We start from the raw sequence: 19,859 nt of genomic DNA, 5'->3' as shown, positions 1-19,859 counted from the left end.
ATATAATATAATATGATATAATATAATATGATATGATATAATATAATTGGATATGAAAATATATGAATACTATGATTATGATATTTAATCTTGTGACTTCTGACATGATTAATCTTGTAGCCCTTAAGGCCCTGACAAGATAGGGGCTGATTGAAAAGAGCAAGTTTTATTTAAACAGCAGATTATTGATCGCTAATTTTGTTTTTTATAATTTATAATCGATACAACCTCTTCACTGACCTTTAATGACTTTAACCTCATATATTATATCTATGTAGATAACAGTATACCAACCCTGCGTGATTCAATCCTATTCGAATTTTGGGCAGCAAGTGAGATGATTTATTGTTCTTGTATCGAGAATGGAGCCGTGGGCTTTATATTGGGCGTCATGAACATTCATAATTGGCCATATAAAAATTAATATTGACTTTTACTATTAAATATTAACTTAATCTAGCATTGAAAAGTTAGTTATTTAATAATTTGACAGATATTGGCTAACTTCTTTCTTCTAATCGAATTCTGATACAAATTAATTTACTTGAAAAATCGCTGGGTATGTATTAGCTTATCATTAACTTGCTCGATGTCTTTTAAGATTCCAATCTGCAGTTTTAACAAGAAAGTGCACAGATACATGTAAATGTGTTTCCCTGGGAATTCGTTTGTTCCTGGTTCAAGTCATTATTGGCTATCTGAAATATTCTACTTTATCTGTTAGTTATTGATTGTTATCTTATACAATGGACATCCTCGGTTAAAGAAGTCGAGATGCTTGAGAAGACGCTGAAGAAGTTTTTTCTGATCCTCGCAATAATATTTACAACATTTATTTCTTTTGCCAGACTATAGATTAACGATCGATGAAGACCCTTTACACTTACATATATTATGTTCAGCAATATTTATCGGTAAAAAAGTGAAGTATCGATATAAGCAACTGTTAAACAACAAAACCTGATAGCTTTCCATTTAGTATTTTAAGTTGAATTTTCGAATTTGAAGAAATCTGTTTCCATAGACCATCAAAACTAAAAACGCAGCTTATGGTGATGCTGTTCCATTATATCCCAATTGTCGGTTTTGGTTTCGATTCAACGATTTGAAATTGGTTTAAACTTGGTTAAAAACGATTTAAGTTTGGGGTGAACGGTCAGGACGAGCAAAAAGTTCGAAGGCAATTAATTGTTTTACAGTTAACCATTTCCACATTCCAGTTTTATTGCTATGCTTAGTGCCAGGCAAAAAAATAATTTTTTTGTATCGTATTGTAACTGAAAATGAAAACAAGGAAATGCTATTATAATTTTAAATGAAAAAAGTTATAATTTAGTCCGGGAGAGCCGTTCATAATGATATTGAGGTGAAATATTCATAGCCTTTAAATATTTGTTGTGCATATAGAGGGATCAGCAAGGTGTAGGGTATTATGAACTATTAAATTCGGGTGAAACTGTTACTGCATATGTCAATTGTATAAATTGAAGTATGGATCTATTTCATAAATAAAACTTAAATTAAATCATCGCGGGAGTAATAAAAGGTTTAAGGTATGTAAGAAACAGAATAGGATTTAAAGAAATTATTTGAAATACTACAAAAATATAAAAAATCATTAAAAATAACCAACCATTCCTTAATTTTTTAATTTTTATATCAAGCTTAACCTTATTGCTTAAATAATTTATAGAAGGCATTGAACGAAATAAATACCAGAAATCGGAAATATGGTGAATATTTTGAGGATATTAAAAATTATTCCGAAAATTATTAAAATATCAGTTATTATCACTACTTTACATTTCATATTGAATAATATTTAAACATGGCCAGTACTAAAAAATAACATAAAATGTAAACCTTTTGCTAAAGTTTACAATTTTTCTTTAAATCTTAAAGGTATTCATGATAAAATAATTTAAATATTATTTTCTTGGGTCCAAAAAACCAAAAGATCATTCATATATTGAAGATTGTTTTATTTATTGAACAAAAAAAAAGCAAAATATGTTTTTAAACAAAAAGCTAGTGAATGTAGTTATATAATTAAAAAACATTTAATAAGTCTTTATTGAGAAATCTTTCCAAGTATCCATCTGGAGTACTGATAAACTTCAGTAAATACTAAATTGGCAGATAAATCGCAGTTCTTCTGCTTCTGTAGTGAGACTCCAGCGTTCAGAATACCTTGGAGGATCCATCGACCAGAGCCAGTCAAGGCTGATGCGCCGCTTCCACTGTCACCAATACATACTCCATCACCTATTAAATTAAGAAGAATTCTGTTGATACAGAAAGTATTTGTGTTATACCGGTGAAATAATAACATTTCGCTAATCATTCATTTCACATTACAAGATAAGGCAAATATATTAGTTACTTAAAACTTTCAGCAAAAATATTTGCCTAAAGAACATTTTCAAATGGAATTATAGAGAAAATTTTCCAAAAAAACTCCATTTAGGGATTTTCGACATGACCAGGTCTTAACTATGAATTTAAGAAAATAATGTAATAAAATATGGAAAGAAACGGAATTAGGCCAATATTGAATATTCAATGAATGTATAGGGAACTGCTTGAAAAATATTGTAATTAGCAAGTAAAGAAGGTTATCTAAATTGACGTTAATTAATATGATGTTGTACGCTTACACCCCTACTAAATTCCCAGTAGGGTTATAATTTGTATAGATTGATGCCTCTGTTCCAATTATATTGATACAGATTTTCATTGTGATTGAGCCAACAATGATAAAAGGCTATATTAACAATATTTTTAAAACGTTTCTGGATAAGGATATTCAGATCATAACTTGTTCTTGTTGTTGATAAGAACATTGTTCACTATAAATTCATGTGAAACTTAATTAATGATTTTAATTAAGTTATAGAAACTTAATTATGTAGCTTTCTTACCTGATATCACCACATAATTTTCGATGAGTTTACACTGAATGTTTCCCTTTAGGAAGTAAAAAACAAAATAAGACGAAAATTACCTTGCTGAATATTCAATTTCAAACCGGAATAATTTTTGATTGAATAGATATATTTTTAAATATCTGTTTTATAACGATAAAACAGTCCATACCTAATGTGTAGAAAAAGAAAACTACTTTTTGATAGTAGAAGGTGTTATAGTCTCGAGCGACTATTCTAAAGATATAGAAGGGCAGCAATGAAAATAAAGTTTCTCTCTTATTCTATATCCAAAAGTGGTTTTATTAATCCTGTCCTTCCCTAATATCAAAGTAATTTTCTTATTGTGCCGGTTACGTCACAGGTAACCAAGTAAGACCAAGTAACAGGATGACTCCATGCAATAGATGATGAAATTAAGTTATGGAGTACTAGAGAAATCAAGGACTAATGAAGCATTAGAAAACTAGAAACATGAGGTCTAATAGGATTACCGATAGGATAAAAAGCCTTTGAAACCAATTAGAGTTCAGTTATTCAGCCCGTGTACAGATTACAAACTATTAGAATTTTGACATTCAAGAAAACTGGAAGAAAATTGACGTTGTAATCACAGTTTTAAATGGAACAATAAATAATTAGACATGTCTGAGAGACAGATTACTAAGACAAGATAGCTAAAAGGAAATTGAGCATTGTTTGGCTAAGCTTTATGTAAGAAATTCGCCAAATTGTTGGAACACAAGATTCAATGAAGTGATAAACAAGTTACGGTTTGAGAGGTCGCTTGTACATAAAAGGTAATATTTATTTGGTGATATTCATTAATGATGCATTAATAAAAGGATCCAAAGGGCAAAGGGCTGACTTAATAGAAAGTCTATATGAACAATTTAAGATCGGAAAAATAACTGAAACGCGTTTTTTTAATAAAAATAGAAAATAAATCTCAGAAATGGTTTCATTAAAAATATATTATTCAACGACTGCTCAAGAAATTGAACATGGAAGATAGCAACGGCGATGGAAGTTAATTTTAACATCAACAAAAGTTAAGAAAGTTCGTATGTTAATTTTACACTGCTTCTTGATGGGAAAAATACCGTTCAAGCGAAGAAAGTGTTGAAGAAAGTGTTGACTTGAAAAGTGTTATAAGGACTCCGCTCCATCAGAAACAACAATAAAATGTTGATTTGTTAACTTCAAACGTGGTCATAGAGACGCCAATGATGCAGAACGCAGTGGACGTCTAAATGAGGTGGTAACACCAGAAAGCAGAAAAAATCTACAAACTTGTTTTCAATGATCGAAAAGTGAAATTGCGTGAGTTAGCTAACATCGTAAAGATATCAAAAGCACGTGTTGGTTTTATATTTCATGAGCATTTGACTATGAGAAAACTTTATTCAAAGCCCCGTTTGCTCACTGTTGACCAAAAACAAGAACGTATTGATGATTCTGAGCAGTGTTTACAAACCGAAAGTTTTCCATCTCTATGTGACAATGAATGAAACATGGATCGATAAGCAACTAGCGACAGGCCCATTTTGATGCAAAAGACAAATCGTTCTACAAAAGTGGCATTAAAATGTTAGAGTGGCGCTGAAATGATTGTGTGGCTCTTAATGGAGATTAGGCTGGTGAATAAATTTTTCAACAAAAAAATTTTCTTTGCAATAAACGCATTTTCTTTGTTACGAGCGGGAATTCTCAGTGCATGTGTTATTTTAAGGTTTTATTGAAGCATTACAGGAGTATTACTAAGGGTTATTGCAATTTTTATTTAAAATCAATGTAGGGTTCTGTACGTTTAAGTATTGAATAATATATCCAATTTAATGGTACTTTTCTCGGAAAATCACAACATTGCTTTTTTGTTTAACTTCATTAGATTTTCAACGCACAAACCTAATTTTGTCTAATTACTAACCTTGTGTAGTAAAATAATACAAAAAAATACAAACTGTAGAAGGAATATCGCGATTTACAACACATGAAATAATAATTATGGTATCACTCGTGTTTAGTTCAGCCTCTATCAAACTGGCTAATGAATACAAAGTAAATTTATTCTAACCAAGAACTTGTATTGTTAATATAAGGTAATATTTATTGCAGTATTGCAGAAATATTTTAAAAAATATGAAAATTTAAACAGTTCTATCAATGTGTTTCGTACAGATTGGAATGAATCGGAAAAAGATTTAAATATTGTGTAAGATAAACTTTAAATATTAGGGTTCCATTAATCATATGATGAATAATATGAGAGGTGTAATAATCATAAACTTGACATCGAAGGAAATTATTGGATTCGAATTATGAAATTTGTATTCAAAGCTAAGTACGTACATATAGTCCTTCCAATAAAACAGACAATACACGTCATTCTAGCACCAAGATTCTAAGTTAATGCGGCAACATTGCGACCTTTTATTGGAGGATCTTATAAAGTGAAAAGTATAGTCTATTCAATAAAACAACCAATGCACGTTGTTAAAATTAATGACGCTAATTGGAATTACAGTTTACGTTTGCCGGTTTATAACGTTTAATTATTAATACTGACGTTTTGAACAATTTTGTATAGATTTGACAACAGGGTCGACAAGTATCAAAACAAATCGAATTTTATAGACTGATTCGGTTACATGTTCCTACCTATCAGACAGTATTCTGTCACTTTAAATAGGGTAAAATGAGAAGGAAGTCTCCGCGTTTAAACGAATTTTACATATTTACAAACTGGATTTTGCAGTATATTCGACATCATCCCTGTACATTGGCTGTTTTATTAGAAAAGCTATATAATATATATGATGAAAACTGAATTGATGATCGATGCTTTGATATGTTTGATTAGAGTCCAGCGGTATATTAAGAAGGCGTTACAGTTTTAAAACAAAACGTATTTTATTTGTAGATTATATCCAAATCAGGTCTCATTTTTGATCAGGCGGATATAAACATTAATGAGGAAACGTGGGTGTCAAAATAAAATACTCAAAAAAACATCGTCAAAATCTGTTAATTAAAATATGACCTGTTACTAAATCCACTCTGATGGCCAGACTTACCTTTATTTGACTTCTAGTTATTCTAGGACCTTAAGAAATGATCTCAGACATCAGTACATAAATTACTAACCTTTCAAATAGTTTGCACAATATTTTCCATCTCCTAGTAGAGCGCTGAGAGAACCCAATTTACCAAGACATTGTTCGTCAGTACTTCTCTCTAATGTAGTTGTCGCTTGCTTAGTAAATTGGTTCTTTTCGATCTGGTATCCGCTTAATATTTCTCGCTTCTCTGGAAGAGGTTCTTTGGGTAGACAGATCGGACTAATATTCTGATCGGATACTTCTTCTGCAAGTTCGATGATGGCAATATCGTTTAAAAGATTCTCCGCCTGATATCCAGGGTAGACCGTAACTTTTTTCACTGCATGTGCAGGTTGTGACTGTTCCAGCGTATGTTTACCAAAATAAACTTTCAACGAGGTTGCTGCAACAGGATAGGAAGTACGCAAGAATGTAACACAATGAGCTGCTGTCGCCAGATGACGTGGCGATATTAGAGTGGCTTCGCAAGTGTAGTGTTCAGTGTCATTTTGTTTGGAGAAGATTGTCGCTTGCCATGGAAAGAGGTCCGATGATTCACTACGACCACATTCAAATTCATTCAATGTGTAGTTACTGGTAAGAGAAGACAAGTAATTTGCTGGTACTAACTCGTCGTTGGGGTACAATTTACCATTCCTATAATTTGAATAAATAATAAAACTGTTTTATAAGTAATTTTTAAAAATTTAAGTTAACTTACGATCTTGAATTGGGGCATATTGTCACCGCATTGACTCGGTATTCAGCAATGTTAGGGATTTCACCACCTGCGTAAGTAACGGAGATTTGTACTTGTTTGATATCATAGCTCTTGAGGATTAAGTCTGGGTTTCTAATAAGGAATCCTCTGTTCCCGTCTCTAGCTTCTACTTCTCCAAATGCATCCTAAAATATATTAATGTTATTTCATCTGATGTGTTATCATAGAGTAAATAGAGATTTAGATTTATAGGCAATCGTGGAGAATTTTTTCGCAGCGTCAACTATATAGATTATATTACAATCGCTTTTTCGCTCGTTTTATTGTTTCGTTTGAATCGCTTCTAAGTAAGTCTTTAAAATACTTATTTTTTCGTACCCGTGTTTAATTATTTTCAGGATAAAATATGAAAAATAATGATAAGTGGCTCAATATATCTATGAATTCAACAATTTTCTAATATTTTAATAAGTAAATTGAAATTTTCCAGTTTGCAATCGGCATTAAAAAACAAAAAGATAGGACCTATTGTCATTGTATATGTGCAATGTAATTATATATTTGTATTTAAATTTTTCTATATATAATTATCTATATATATTTTTCTTGATAATTTTTTATTTCAATTATATTCATGCTACGATAGTACCTAGCCGAATTACGAGGAAAATGGGTTTTAAGAAGCGAATTTAACCTAGCCAATCAAAATCCTCGAATAGTGATGCAGTACTAACTATTTTATGGACATTGTGAAAGTTTTCTCAAGAGACTTCTATTTACTTGCCTCTTTATTACTTTATTTCTTTTAGTCACTATTTCTACACTTACTTTAACAGTTAAACCAGTGACATCTCGATCAAATAACACCCGTATCCAGACGCCGTGAAGAACATGAGGAGATCCAACAGAAAGGGTGGCATCCAAACGACCTTTTCCATCTACAAAATCGTACTTGATACTTTCAGGGCATGGTGACTTAGGCAAAGTGTATGCATTTATAGGATTAGCATCACTCCACAAAAATACTGATGTAAATGTTAGCAAATACAAAAACATCTAAAATAAAAAAATCGTATTTAGTGCAAACTTCTTCAATTAAACACACTAATTTGTATAATTAAATATTATATGCAGTTAAATCTAATTATACTCAAGTTTAAAATATTTTTTTACTATATATTCAATGTACATAACGCATATGTTTATTAGCATTGAACGCGCAAAAATTAATACAAACACTTCGTTCTTCTATTTATAGACATTAAAACAAGAAACAAAACATTTATAACCATTGGCGGAGAAATGTATGTTCAAGAATAAATTATAGGCGTTTTATATTATACGAAGAAACCGTTTCTACTTAGAGAGGCACCATAAATTATATACTGGAATGCCTCTTATGGATATGTGCAATATTCCTTTTATATTACGAAAGAAAACAAAACATACTAAATAAAATAATTATTTAATTTGCGTCGTCTGACGGAAAATCCAATGAAAATGTATACTTTTTAATATAAACCGCAAGAAATAGTAATTCAGGTTCCGTTAACATGCCGTCTGGGACAACAATGTGTTTTGTTAGAATATAATTTCAGAATATTATGTGATATCCATCAAAATTAAACTTGGTTAAAAATATTTAAGGTATTTGAATATATTAGTTCGTTATGTATTATCTAGTTATAACAAATTATTGATCTATTATAAAGCAGCATTTCGTTGTCCCTTCTTCTAGACCATATCAAATATGTTTCAAATATTTCATAGACGTTTTGCCCAAAAAAATTATTATGCGAGATGTTTTATATCACTATTTTAATATAAAACAAAATTAGATAGTTGAATTCTAGCTTAGGAATTGTAGGTATATACACAAAGACATTGGAAAGCTTTCTTTTTTTATTTTAGATCAATTGTACTAATGACAAGCAAGTAACTTTTGCGTCGGATTTTCACTGATGAGAAAATATGGCATTGTTAAAATAAACCTATGTACCTTCTAAATGGCTTAAGCCCAACAAACCATCACCAAATGTGAATGTAATCTATTATTAACCAAAACTACAATTGATGAGCTTCTTTGTACGTTAAAGGAAAATTTGCTGGAATACTCCGAATAAATAACAAAATCATTTTTCAATATGTCACGAACCATCTCCATCTTCCCAGGACGGGTCCGGCTTGAAAAATTACAAAATAATACTCAAAATAAATATATCACAACCCATTATATAATTGCCCATCAATTATTACCCCAATTGAATAATGTCAGCTTGTAAAAAATTCTGATTATTAGATGGAGGTTTTAATTGAAGTACTTAATTAATACTTAATTAATTACTTCAACATGAAGGACTTTTGCTGATGGTCACCAAATATTTTTAGTGCTTAGCTAGAAACCACACTATGGGGTAGAGTTTATATTAGAGACATAAACAAAACGAAATTATCACGTAGAACAATGCGTATATTGAAGTATTGGAAGTATTGGTGGGAAATGTTTTGAATTATAAATATATAACCAGTTATTTACAATAAACCCTCGGACATATTTATTGGAGGATTAAAAAAATAATAATAAAAGTTATATACGAAAAAAAGTTCAAATTGTTGTAAAGGTATAATCTGATTAATATTATTGATCACAAGAATGTGATGATTATCAAATTTTACAAGAAATATATTGTTAAAAAATCTATTTAAATCATGTAAAAGAAATATAAAATTACTATAAAATAAATAAAATGTATTATAAAATGTTTATTATTAATTTATAAAAGATAATTTATATAAGGAATATGTCGTAATATAATATAATATGAATTAAAAATCTTTTAAACAACAATTAGAACCAGTTTTAGTTTTTCAGAAGAATATATTTTTCTCTCACCTTGGCCGGACTGGATAAACAACACTAAATACGATTATACCAAGAAACGTCTGCCTGCTACTGATCGTCGTTGTTGATCGCATTTATTTGTTTTATATTTATCCCTGCACTCTGTTTATATTCTCTCCTTCTTTTTCTCTCTCTCGCTCTTGACCATTTACAAGAAAACAAACCTCGGTCAAGGTAATGAAAAATTGCTTGGGTTATTCCCGAAGAATCACGATGAAATACACTTAGGTACAAAAATATTGATAATCAAACAAACCAGTTTGATTTTCATGAAATAGTAAATAGTGCTATGATATAAACATAGTTAATGGGATTCCCAATATTTAAGTCATTTGTTATAACCCTGGTTCTTCACAAAATATGCTAACCATGTATTCTTCAAATGGTTGATGGTATAAAACCAATCCTGCCTTTAAGAGGATTAGATATATATGGTGAATTGTGGTTACTGGCGTGTTCTAATTATCGATGACGATGACAGTGATAGTTATTACTTTAACTGACGGTTAGATATTATGTGAACATTACTTGAAAATCAGCATTTATTGCATCCTTGAATGTTATTAATTTGTGAACTAATTTAATAGAACTTTAAAGCTATAGTTGGCTGCTACACAATGTAACATATATGATATTTATTATACGTGTAGTATAACACATATAATAATTACAATTTCTAAAATGGAGAACTTTATAAAATGGAAAATCACTAAATTGTGGAAAAATACTATAGTTTATTAGAAATATATTTATATTATTATTAAGTTTTATATAACTATATTTCTTTCCTTAAAGCTTTTGTATGGAAACTGTTCATTAAGGTAATTTTACAAAGGCCAAAATAAACTGTTTTTGATGAATAGGAAACGATCAGTTTATTTAATAATCGTACTTAATTATACTTAAGTTAATAGAGAAAAGTTGAGGCATGTTGTATGTAGAGCTAAATCGTTTCATTTAGGTTGATTATAAAGAATGTTTATTGATGTTGCTTTATACGTTAAAGAGGTTTATAAGTCTCGAAGACAAAATAGTAGTTGGAAAGTATGGGGATTTGAGGGTGTTACTAACTATTAAGGAGAAGATTCCTTTGTATTGAATTCTGTACAGTATTTTATTAGCCAGTGATACGTGAAATAACGCGTGATTTACATCAAACCACAATATGTTCGTCAGCAAGTCACCGTTGGTTTTCTTCCCAACTATTGTTTTCGCGCTATTGGCGTTGTTGCAAATATTATTGAAATCTTTAATAAATGAAAGATTATTTGTATTTATTCATGATTCTGGGTAAAAAAAGAAACATTACTATCTACCTCTGTTACTACTAGTATTATATATTGTGGAGATGGGACTGATTTATCTTTCACAATGTATTGAAATAGGCATTTATTGATGCTACTTTCCTTAAATATGGTATTATACTGATATTTTGTTTTCTAATTTCGTATGCTTGACTAAGTCTTAAGTCCTGTTAAATTCTCATTGGTAATTGTACTTGAAGTGTTTCCTTACCATTGGTATACTTTGTCAATACTATTCTTTAATTATTTCTGTTACATTAAACTGAATTACATTAAATAGTTCTGTGTATTCACAAACCACATTACTTGTCGTTTTCTTGTATATTATATATTCATACATTACATATTCATAAGTTAAGATATTTTCTATGTATTTACGCGTCTCTGTCATCTCTAGATTGTCATCGTTAATCTAATTTAATATCATAATCTGCATCTGTTAGATGTAAAATATCACAGTATAGTACAGACTGCACGATATTAATTTGTATGTGCTGCTAGATAGTTTCTTTTTATTAAAACGTTCAATTAAAATAACAACAAAATAGAATAGTAATGAGAACAAAGCAGTACATAAGTAATGAGAATTTGTTGAGAAGAGAGATGACTTCGTATTTTCTAAATTTTCAATGAGGCTTCAATGTATGATTTTTGTGCTATTTAATACTTGTTTAAATATTGATGATATCTGCTGGAAGCATTGTACGTTTCATCTCTGGTCTGTATATCTCTATAAATATCTCAAACAGCATAAAAAAACTAAAATTATAATATTATATTTATTTGTAATAATAATTTCCATTGCTATTCATTACAATCTAATACTATTCTTACCGTTATTAAATATATAATATATATACAAATACAGTAGATAGAAAAAACAGATTTGTAGGAATAGAATGCAATAACAAATATATTTGGTTGTTTCTGATTATGGCTAATTACATATAGAGAATGTTCCACATAACTTTTATGGTAAAAGCCCTATTTGTTGTAAGGCCACTGACGCAGCATTGGCTTTGGCTTCTTTCTTGCTCGCACTGACAATGTTTGGCTTGTATTCAACACCATTCAATATAACCTATAGATTCATTGGTTTCAGCTTTTAATTGTAATAATTAATAGATAATGCTATATAGATACCTTAAACAAAAAGTTCTTTTTATGATCTGGACCGCATTCAAACTCTAATATGTACTGAGGCGCCCCCAACTTCTTCTTCGATGCGTATTCTCCCAGCAACGAAACGGGGTGCTTGCCTTGAAGAGTTTTTACTGCCGATTGCTTGTTCTTCTTTTTGCCTCCTTTCGATTGTTCTTCGTTGGCCACTAGGCCCTTCTTGTCCAGTTTGACTTCGAGCAAAAGCGGCTCCAAAGTGCCAGTCTTCTCTTTGCCTAGACCTTCTCCAGGCTTCCAACCCATCTTCTGTAACAGGTGCATTCCCATACCTCCGGAGACGGGGGCAGCGGTTTGCAACTGATCCTAATTTGGAGAAGTAATCATTAAGTCAGTAACTTTCAATATTTATTTGAAATAAATAGTAATTGGTTATAATTGTATTTATTTCATTATAATTAACTATACATAAAAAATCCGACAATAAGGATAATCAGCTCAACAAATTTAGACTCAGTGATGAAACTCCATCTGTTAACTCGACATTAAGGACTAGTCGTAAACAGTGATAAACAAAGGGTATAATAATTGTTCTTATTTTTATGATGTTAAAAAAGTTATGAATAAAATGACCATATTATTATTAAATTAATAAATATGTTTTTAAGAATATATAACAGAAACGGTCTTGAAAATTTGACAAAGAAAAAATTAATATAGGAAAACCATTCAACACCTTTATTTAGTCGAATAAAAGGCTTTTTAATAAGGGCGGATAGATATTGAAATGGAATGGAACATGCTGCATGTGATGTATTGGCGAAATTATTTCTTTTCTTGTCTCTCCATGGATAAAACAGTATTGAAATGTTATTAATGATGGCACAATTTCCAAGGACTGACATAAATCCAACTGAATTTGAGCGATAGCCTCAGTTATGTTGACTTTAAGGGCGCCACTCTGCTGAAGCCTCATACTATCTAGGTACGTATTGTTTAATTTGTTTGATAGCGCTCGGCAAATAGCACATTATTGGCGATGCATTTCCATATGGATGAACCTTGTATAATTCAGCATCGTTTCATATAGGACAATTTTACTTGTTACATAGATGGGTTTCTCAATTTGGGCGTTCTGCTCAATAATGTAACTTGCCTGGTTAATTTGACATCAGCGACTAAATAATAAAGCAGCAGTGATTAAACAGATGTCTAAAAAAACAAAAGCCGCCACAGGCTGCCAACATCGACTAGCACTTATTAAAAAAACATATACTAAACAATTATGTTTTAATTATAGTACACATTATAGTAAAAACAAATATAGATCACATTGAGCTTAGCACGACCATTTACTATGTATTAAATATTAGCACCTCAAAATCCATGGGTTTTCCCTTTTAAAATTTTGATTTTGAGCTATTCTATTTGTTTCTCTAAATATTTTAAGAATATTATTTATCACACAAATTAGCATCATTAAAACAAGTCCTATAACAAACATATATGAGAATTAATGTGTTTACTGTTTGCATAATGTGAATCCCAATCAAATTTTCAAAGTATCCATTTTTCTTAGTAAAAATTGTATTTGCTGATAGTGCTGAACTCAACACTTAACCTGTAACCCCATTTAAGAAAATGTGCAAAACAATAAATTCCGCGTTCTCATATGTAAGTACTCACCAAATCAGGTAGACAACAACATAGGGCAACTGGAAATATCCTTTGGCTATATCTTTATTCGCTGACGAGAGTTTGATCTAAAACAGATTCTCAGGTGACACATTTCGTGAAATAATAAACGTATTAAACGTTTTCTACTTCACGAAATCACTAAACTGGAATCTACTACAGAATTAAAAAAGAATCATATTTAAGCTCTCCTTGTACAAGAGCTGACTGTGACATGACAAACTGGCTCACTAAGAGTCCAGTTTAGCTTATATAGGCATAAATTCCATCTCTGTAATCAGAAATGATTTATGCCTGAAGAAGGATTTTAAGAGAAGTTAACAAATAACTTCCGCTTAAAACCCCCACCTGAAAATATGTTTTAGGTTGATTTTTTATTATTTTAATGTATAATTAATAAGTTGTTTTAAGGTGACAATTTTAACAGACATAGACAATATTGATATTTATAATTATTTTTTTTATAACAATGTAATAAGTTTTGTGATATGGTTCTTGTAAATGAGTGATTGATCTTGGCAAATCACATGTTGACAGTTGGTTTAAAAACTTAAATTAAATTAACAGTAAAACTGAATTTTGTTAAAAAATTTGTGAAAATTGTATCCTCTAAAATGTCACCATCAGACATATACCTAAACAAATTGACGTACAAAGAAAACGACACGAATTCTAGTGAATTGTAATCCATGACAAGCCCATACCTTCTTTGCCCAGGCTTGATAGCCTGACGCTAATTCTGCAGCAGAGAGTATATTGGCACCGGTGGTGCCAGTAAACTGTCCTAGTTGTTGCTTACTTTTTGCCCAAGACTGCACCTACCAAAAAATTTTTTTTTATTGAATTTGTAATTGATAATTTTTCACATAAATGACCTCTTTATCAGATTTATATATTTCAGATAACGCTTCAGAATCATGAGGATTTTCCTGCAATTTTCTCATCGCAGTTAGCCTTTGAGATACAATAGATCCTATGTCAACTTGTAATTCCTAAAAATATTAATGGTATTTAGACAATCTATAAAATTAGTGAATTTCTTACAGCACTTGAAGAACTAGCAGGAAAAACTTGTGGTCCTGGAAGGGTACTTGGAGGCGCTGTAGTCAATTCACTAGTTAATTCAGTCGGTAAAGGCGGCAGCGGTAACGGAAGTTCTGAAGGTAGGGGAGGCACAGGAGTACTTAAACATACAACAGCTACCTCAGCTGAAGTTTTAGTAGACTCTGGATTTGTTTTCTTTGAATTAGGTGGAGGTACAGGTACCCATTCTTCATTTACTCTATGTTGCTGACCACTACTAACAGGAAATTGCATTCGTAATTCAGTTGTTCTTTCCTGCGTAGTTTTAGTCGGCAAGGGTACTGAATTCTGTAATATCAATATGTTTATCAACACAATATTTTTATTAAAATCAATAGAAATAACAAACCTTAATATTCATAGTTATGCTAGTAGGTCTATCCTTAATAAGAAAAGGATGGTGAAATGGTTCATCTGTATCGCTATCATCCTTTTCTGACAAGCTAGAAAGTTCACCTAATTGCTCTTTCTTTGATAATGATTTGCAAAAATCTGTCAATTCCTCAATTGTTTTGCCTCCAGATTTTATAGCAGCAATCATTTTTTCTTGAGCTTTGGAACCTAAATTTAAAGCTCCTGGAAGGCTACCAGATTTCATCATTTGAATAGCATTTCGGCGAGCAATTTCCAACAATTTCTTCTTGTCAATTCTTGAGTCCTCTTTTTCTCTGCTTCTGGATCTGTGTCTGTCAGTAGACCTATCACGACTATATCCTCTATACCTATAATGTAAATGTTATAATGACATCAAGTAATAATTTCATTTTTACCTTTCTCTCATAAACCATTTATCACATTTAATAACCCTGTCTGAGTCTTTGGACCTCTCATCTCTATGTCTATAAAAACTGTCATCTTTACTAGCTCTACTTTCCTTCTCCCTAAATTTACTTCTTGAGTCATAATCATCTATGCTCCTCTCCTGGTTATCTATATATCTTTAATGTTATGAAACTTTAAATAAAGTAAAAGAATACATAATTATATTTTACCTGTCTCTATGTTTATATCGATCTTCAGTTCTATGACATTCCCTTTCACGACTATGTCTTTTATGGTAATCACTTGAAACAGATGACTTTTTCACTTTATGCCTTAAATCATCATATTTTGCATGTTTATCTTTATTGGAACTTCTGTCTCTGCTGGTACTTTTATGTCTTTTAGATGTTTTATGTTTTTCCTTGTAATCTTTTGAGATATAATCTGTAATTTCACTATCATTTTTATTATACTTTTCTTTATTATGATATGAATCAGAATTTTCTTCATTGTTTCTTATTTTTTTCTCTTCAGACTTTTTTACAGATAAGTACTTTGGAATTTCTAAAAACAATTTATCTTATAACCTACTAAAATACATAAATTACGATACTTTACCTAAAGAAAACGATGTTCCTTCTATTTTAATTCTTTTATCAGCTTTGTCCTGTTCTTCTTTAATTAATATATTTGCCAAATCAACCTCAGAACGATTGGATGATAAACTGGATGAGCTACTTGAACGCTTTCTCTTCTTACTTTTCTTTTTGTGTTTCTTTTCTTTATGTTTATGTTTCTTTTTATTCTTTTTACTCTTCCTATGAGCTTCCTCACTTTTATCTTTCTTTTCTTTTTTTACTATAATGGGCGGCTCTGCATCAAACGTACTAAACAGTTCTGATAAGATTTCCATAGATGACTTTTTTATGTCTGGACTTTTAGTAACATTGTCATGTTTAATAATTTCTTCGGTAGTCTCTTGTTTAACAGTAGTCATTTTAAAATTATTATTTATATACAAAATATATGTTATAGGTTAACAGAGTAATTGCCATCTCAGTTTCAAAAACTGAATCTATTCTAAACAATTTATAACTAAACCTGATACATTGTCACCAATATTCAATTATTGATACAAAAATATCATTTATATCTTCTATGGTTTTAATAAATTTGATATCTAATAATAATAATATAATTAAACGAAAATATGAAAATGAACATAAAACTATTTTAATTTAATACAACATCCTTCGAAAGTTGATGGAAAGTTGGCAACCATAAAAATTTTATAGGGACTTTTTTCTCTGATGGGGACAAGGGATTATTTGACATTTGAATTGACACGATATATGTTTTCCTGTTTTTCATTTTTTATGTAATAAATTAAGTTATTAAGTTGATTAATTTCTATATATATAATCGCCATGGTATGTAATATGTTTTACGATAATTCGATATTGAAGTTTTTCGTTATTCCAATCGTGTAGTTTTAATCTGTTATGATGTGTTGTAAAAGGGTGTTATTTTTATTCCAGATGCAATTTATGTTGTTATTTAGTAGACAAGGTAAGCTCCGACTGCAAAAATGGTATGTGGCTCATCCTGACAAACTTAAAAAGAAGATAACTAGAGAATTAATTACCACAATATTAGCAAGAAAACCAAAAATGTGTAGCTTTCTAGAATGGAGAGATTTAAAAATTGTTTACAAAAGGTAAATTGGTTAAAATGGATTGTTCCTAATATTCTAAAATATTTATGTTTTTATTTCAAGATATGCCAGTTTATATTTCTGTTGTGCTATTGAACAAGATGACAATGAACTTTTGACTTTGGAAGTTATACATCGTTATGTTGAACTTCTTGACAAATATTTTGGTAGTGTAAGTTAACTACTATATATAAAATATTTTGTCAAAATGATTTAATTGATTTAGGTTTGTGAGCTCGATATCATATTCAACTTTGAGAAAGCATATTTCATATTAGATGAATTGATGTTAGGCGGAGAGATTCAAGAAACAAGCAAAAAAAATGTCCTAAAGGCTATTGCAGCACAGGATCTTTTACAAGAGGTTAGTGATGGCAATATTGAAATTTGAATGAAGATTTATCAATATGTTGCTTTTGTTATAATCTTGCCAGTAGTTATAATTTCAGTATGTTAAGTTACATATTGGCAAATCTTCACCTCAGTTGCACCATTTATTTATTGTTAAATTTTTAACCTAAATATGGTCTGTATTATTGTTTAAAATCTGTGTTTATAAATTTTGTTGATTAATTTACATCTTTGTCAATGAGATGTTTTTTTAAATATTTTTGTTATTCACCGTATGAACTTTTAAAAATTGTTTTATATCATGCATGAATCTTCCTGGATATTAATTTAAGCACCATTTCTCATGTGTATACATCTATGTTATATTGTTTACATGTTATTAATGTCCTAAGTAATGTGTGAATTATTCTTATGAAGAATAAGTGACTATTTTGAATTGTTATGAAGCAATATCAAGCATTTCAAAGGCATATGAAACATGTCTTTCAACCTTGTGTGCTACTAAATAGTAATAGTATATTATTTAAAAATTATCAGTATTTTAAGAAAACTATTGTGTTATACATTCTTGCTTTTTCTATCTTACAAATATGTTTTTACATTGTAAACTAATATTGCCTAAAATAATGTATATTTAATGACCCTTTTACTGTAGTAGTTTAACTTTCTAGTCGTTAACTTTCCAAATATTCCAACTAGTGGTATAACAAATAATGCAGGTTATAAGTTGTTCCTCAAAGTGTATAACAATAAATTACAATAAATTATTTATATGACATTGCATTTTATTTTATTATAATTGTGTATAGGCGTACATTAACATTTGTGTATATTTATTGTAAATAGATTATTAGTGATTTATGTTAATGCTACTAACAAACGGTTAAGGTTTTGCTTTTAATGTTGTGTTAAACTAGCTAAAGCTATATCAGAGTTCTAGATAATTTGTGATGTAGTTTTATGTGCAATAATGTAAAGGTAAATCTGTAATTTTTTCATGTATTAGACTGAATAGTGTACAGAATAAGGCATTAGGTAAGAAAATGTAAATATTAGATTGACTTAATTTAGTTTTCTAAATCAAGTGACTCTTGTTTGAACTAAGAGTTTTATTTGATTTTAAATGATTTATGTATTTAGTAAATGCATGACATATTAAATAGAACAGGTCTACCAGTAGTATCTATGAATGGTTATGTAAATTAAGCAAGTGAATAGTTAAAAAAAAATTAAAATACCTTTGACTTACATTATGGCAACACTTATCAGTGTTGTAAAGTTCCTTTATCGTCGGTGCTGTGTTGCCAAAACTGTTCAATTGCTTAATATATGTTAGTTTTTCTTTATTGAATATTTACAATTATTTAGTACATTGTTTATATTGTGTATTGTAAATTATGGTGTGAATCAAATCTTAGGTCTGTTTTTAGAAGTCACTAGTCTTTATTGTGTGTAAAGTTTAAACATGACTTTATTTATTTTAAATGTTTACATTATTATTTATGAAGAAAATTATTAACCTGCGATATATACATTTATACTGCACTTTGTCATGGGTTATTTGTCTTATTTATAGCTATTATAGCATTATAGCTATTTATTGTTCTACTAGATAACTAAATCTGTAAAAAGACTTTTTAAATAAGACTGAGGTTTGGTGCATACTTTTTTTAAAAGTGTAGATTTGCAAAATTGTTAACAGTGAATGTTTATTTTATGTTTTAGGAAGAAACCCCTCAAGGATTTTTTGATGACCATGGGCTTGGTTAAGTCATCAGTCCATTCCTTTTTAGCAGTATTAAGTTTTGTTGTATTTAAGTCATTCAATTTATACTGATATCCGTCAAGAAATCACTGCACCAATAAAAATTGTTTTAGTAATCGTCATATTAAAATTCAAATGTCTATCTATCTGTCACAATTAATGCCCATTATTAATAATGATATATAATAATAACTAATTTACATATTATAAAACGTTAAATTAATGATAATAAAAGTTTTAAAATATAACGTTGTTTAATTTAAAAAAAAGCTGTTTAGAAGTTCCCGCCAAAGGAACTGCTGTATGCAAAAATATATGGATAAGTTGTCCCCTAGATGCCGTCCGATGCCGATAAATCGAGCCTGGAAAAGTTATACCGTGTTGCCATATTTTCTGGAAATTCAATGTTTTAAGTTTTTAA

The 19,859-nt window shown here is 29.8% G+C and overlaps 3 protein-coding genes across 6 annotated transcripts; 1 reads left to right on the top strand and 2 right to left on the bottom strand.

Annotated features, from left to right (window-relative positions):
• Positions 1–1,969: 1,969 nt before the first annotated feature.
• Positions 1,970–9,798, bottom strand: LOC143191122 (chymotrypsin-C). Its single transcript, XM_076395909.1, has 5 exons — positions 9,640–9,798; positions 7,575–7,802; positions 6,747–6,931; positions 6,072–6,682; positions 1,970–2,265 (listed from the first exon to the last, which is right to left on the bottom strand). Exons 2-5 carry the CDS (start codon positions 7,800–7,802, stop codon positions 2,072–2,074), a joined length of 1,218 nt encoding a protein of 405 aa, XP_076252024.1. The 5' UTR covers positions 9,640–9,798; the 3' UTR covers positions 1,970–2,071.
• A 1,919-nt stretch (positions 9,799–11,717) lies between these two features.
• Son (Son RNA binding protein) lies at positions 11,718–17,148 on the bottom strand. 4 transcript variants are annotated; one of them, XR_013004417.1, is made up of 10 exons: positions 16,227–17,148; positions 15,839–16,172; positions 15,617–15,784; positions 15,196–15,568; positions 14,808–15,134; positions 14,639–14,755; positions 14,468–14,581; positions 13,755–13,831; positions 12,096–12,434; positions 11,718–12,033 (listed from the first exon to the last, which is right to left on the bottom strand). XR_013004417.1 is itself a non-coding variant. In XM_076395904.1 (9 exons), the coding sequence occupies exons 1-9, from the start codon at positions 16,603–16,605 to the stop codon at positions 11,923–11,925; spliced, it is 2,262 nt and encodes a 753-aa protein (XP_076252019.1). In that variant the 5' UTR covers positions 16,606–17,148; the 3' UTR covers positions 11,718–11,922. The 4 variants fall into 4 exon arrangements, 2 of the variants coding, with proteins under 2 accessions (XP_076252019.1, XP_076252020.1); XR_013004418.1 differs by having other exon boundaries at positions 14,468–14,575; XM_076395904.1 differs by lacking the exon at positions 13,755–13,831.
• AP-1sigma (AP-1 complex subunit sigma-2) lies at positions 16,923–19,686 on the top strand. Its single transcript, XM_076395916.1, has 5 exons — positions 16,923–17,038; positions 17,147–17,325; positions 17,386–17,494; positions 17,549–17,686; positions 19,399–19,686. The coding sequence occupies exons 1-5, from the start codon at positions 17,036–17,038 to the stop codon at positions 19,441–19,443; spliced, it is 474 nt and encodes a 157-aa protein (XP_076252031.1). The 5' UTR covers positions 16,923–17,035; the 3' UTR covers positions 19,444–19,686.
• Positions 19,687–19,859: the final 173 nt, after the last annotated feature.

This window comes from Rhynchophorus ferrugineus, unplaced genomic scaffold (genome assembly GCF_030347505.1).
Source record: "Rhynchophorus ferrugineus isolate W39M unplaced genomic scaffold, kcgeb_rfMv2 rfM2, whole genome shotgun sequence".
In the NCBI taxonomy this organism is placed as follows: domain Eukaryota; kingdom Metazoa; phylum Arthropoda; class Insecta; order Coleoptera; family Curculionidae; genus Rhynchophorus; species Rhynchophorus ferrugineus.
This window is presented reverse-complemented; position numbering and strand designations above follow the sequence as displayed.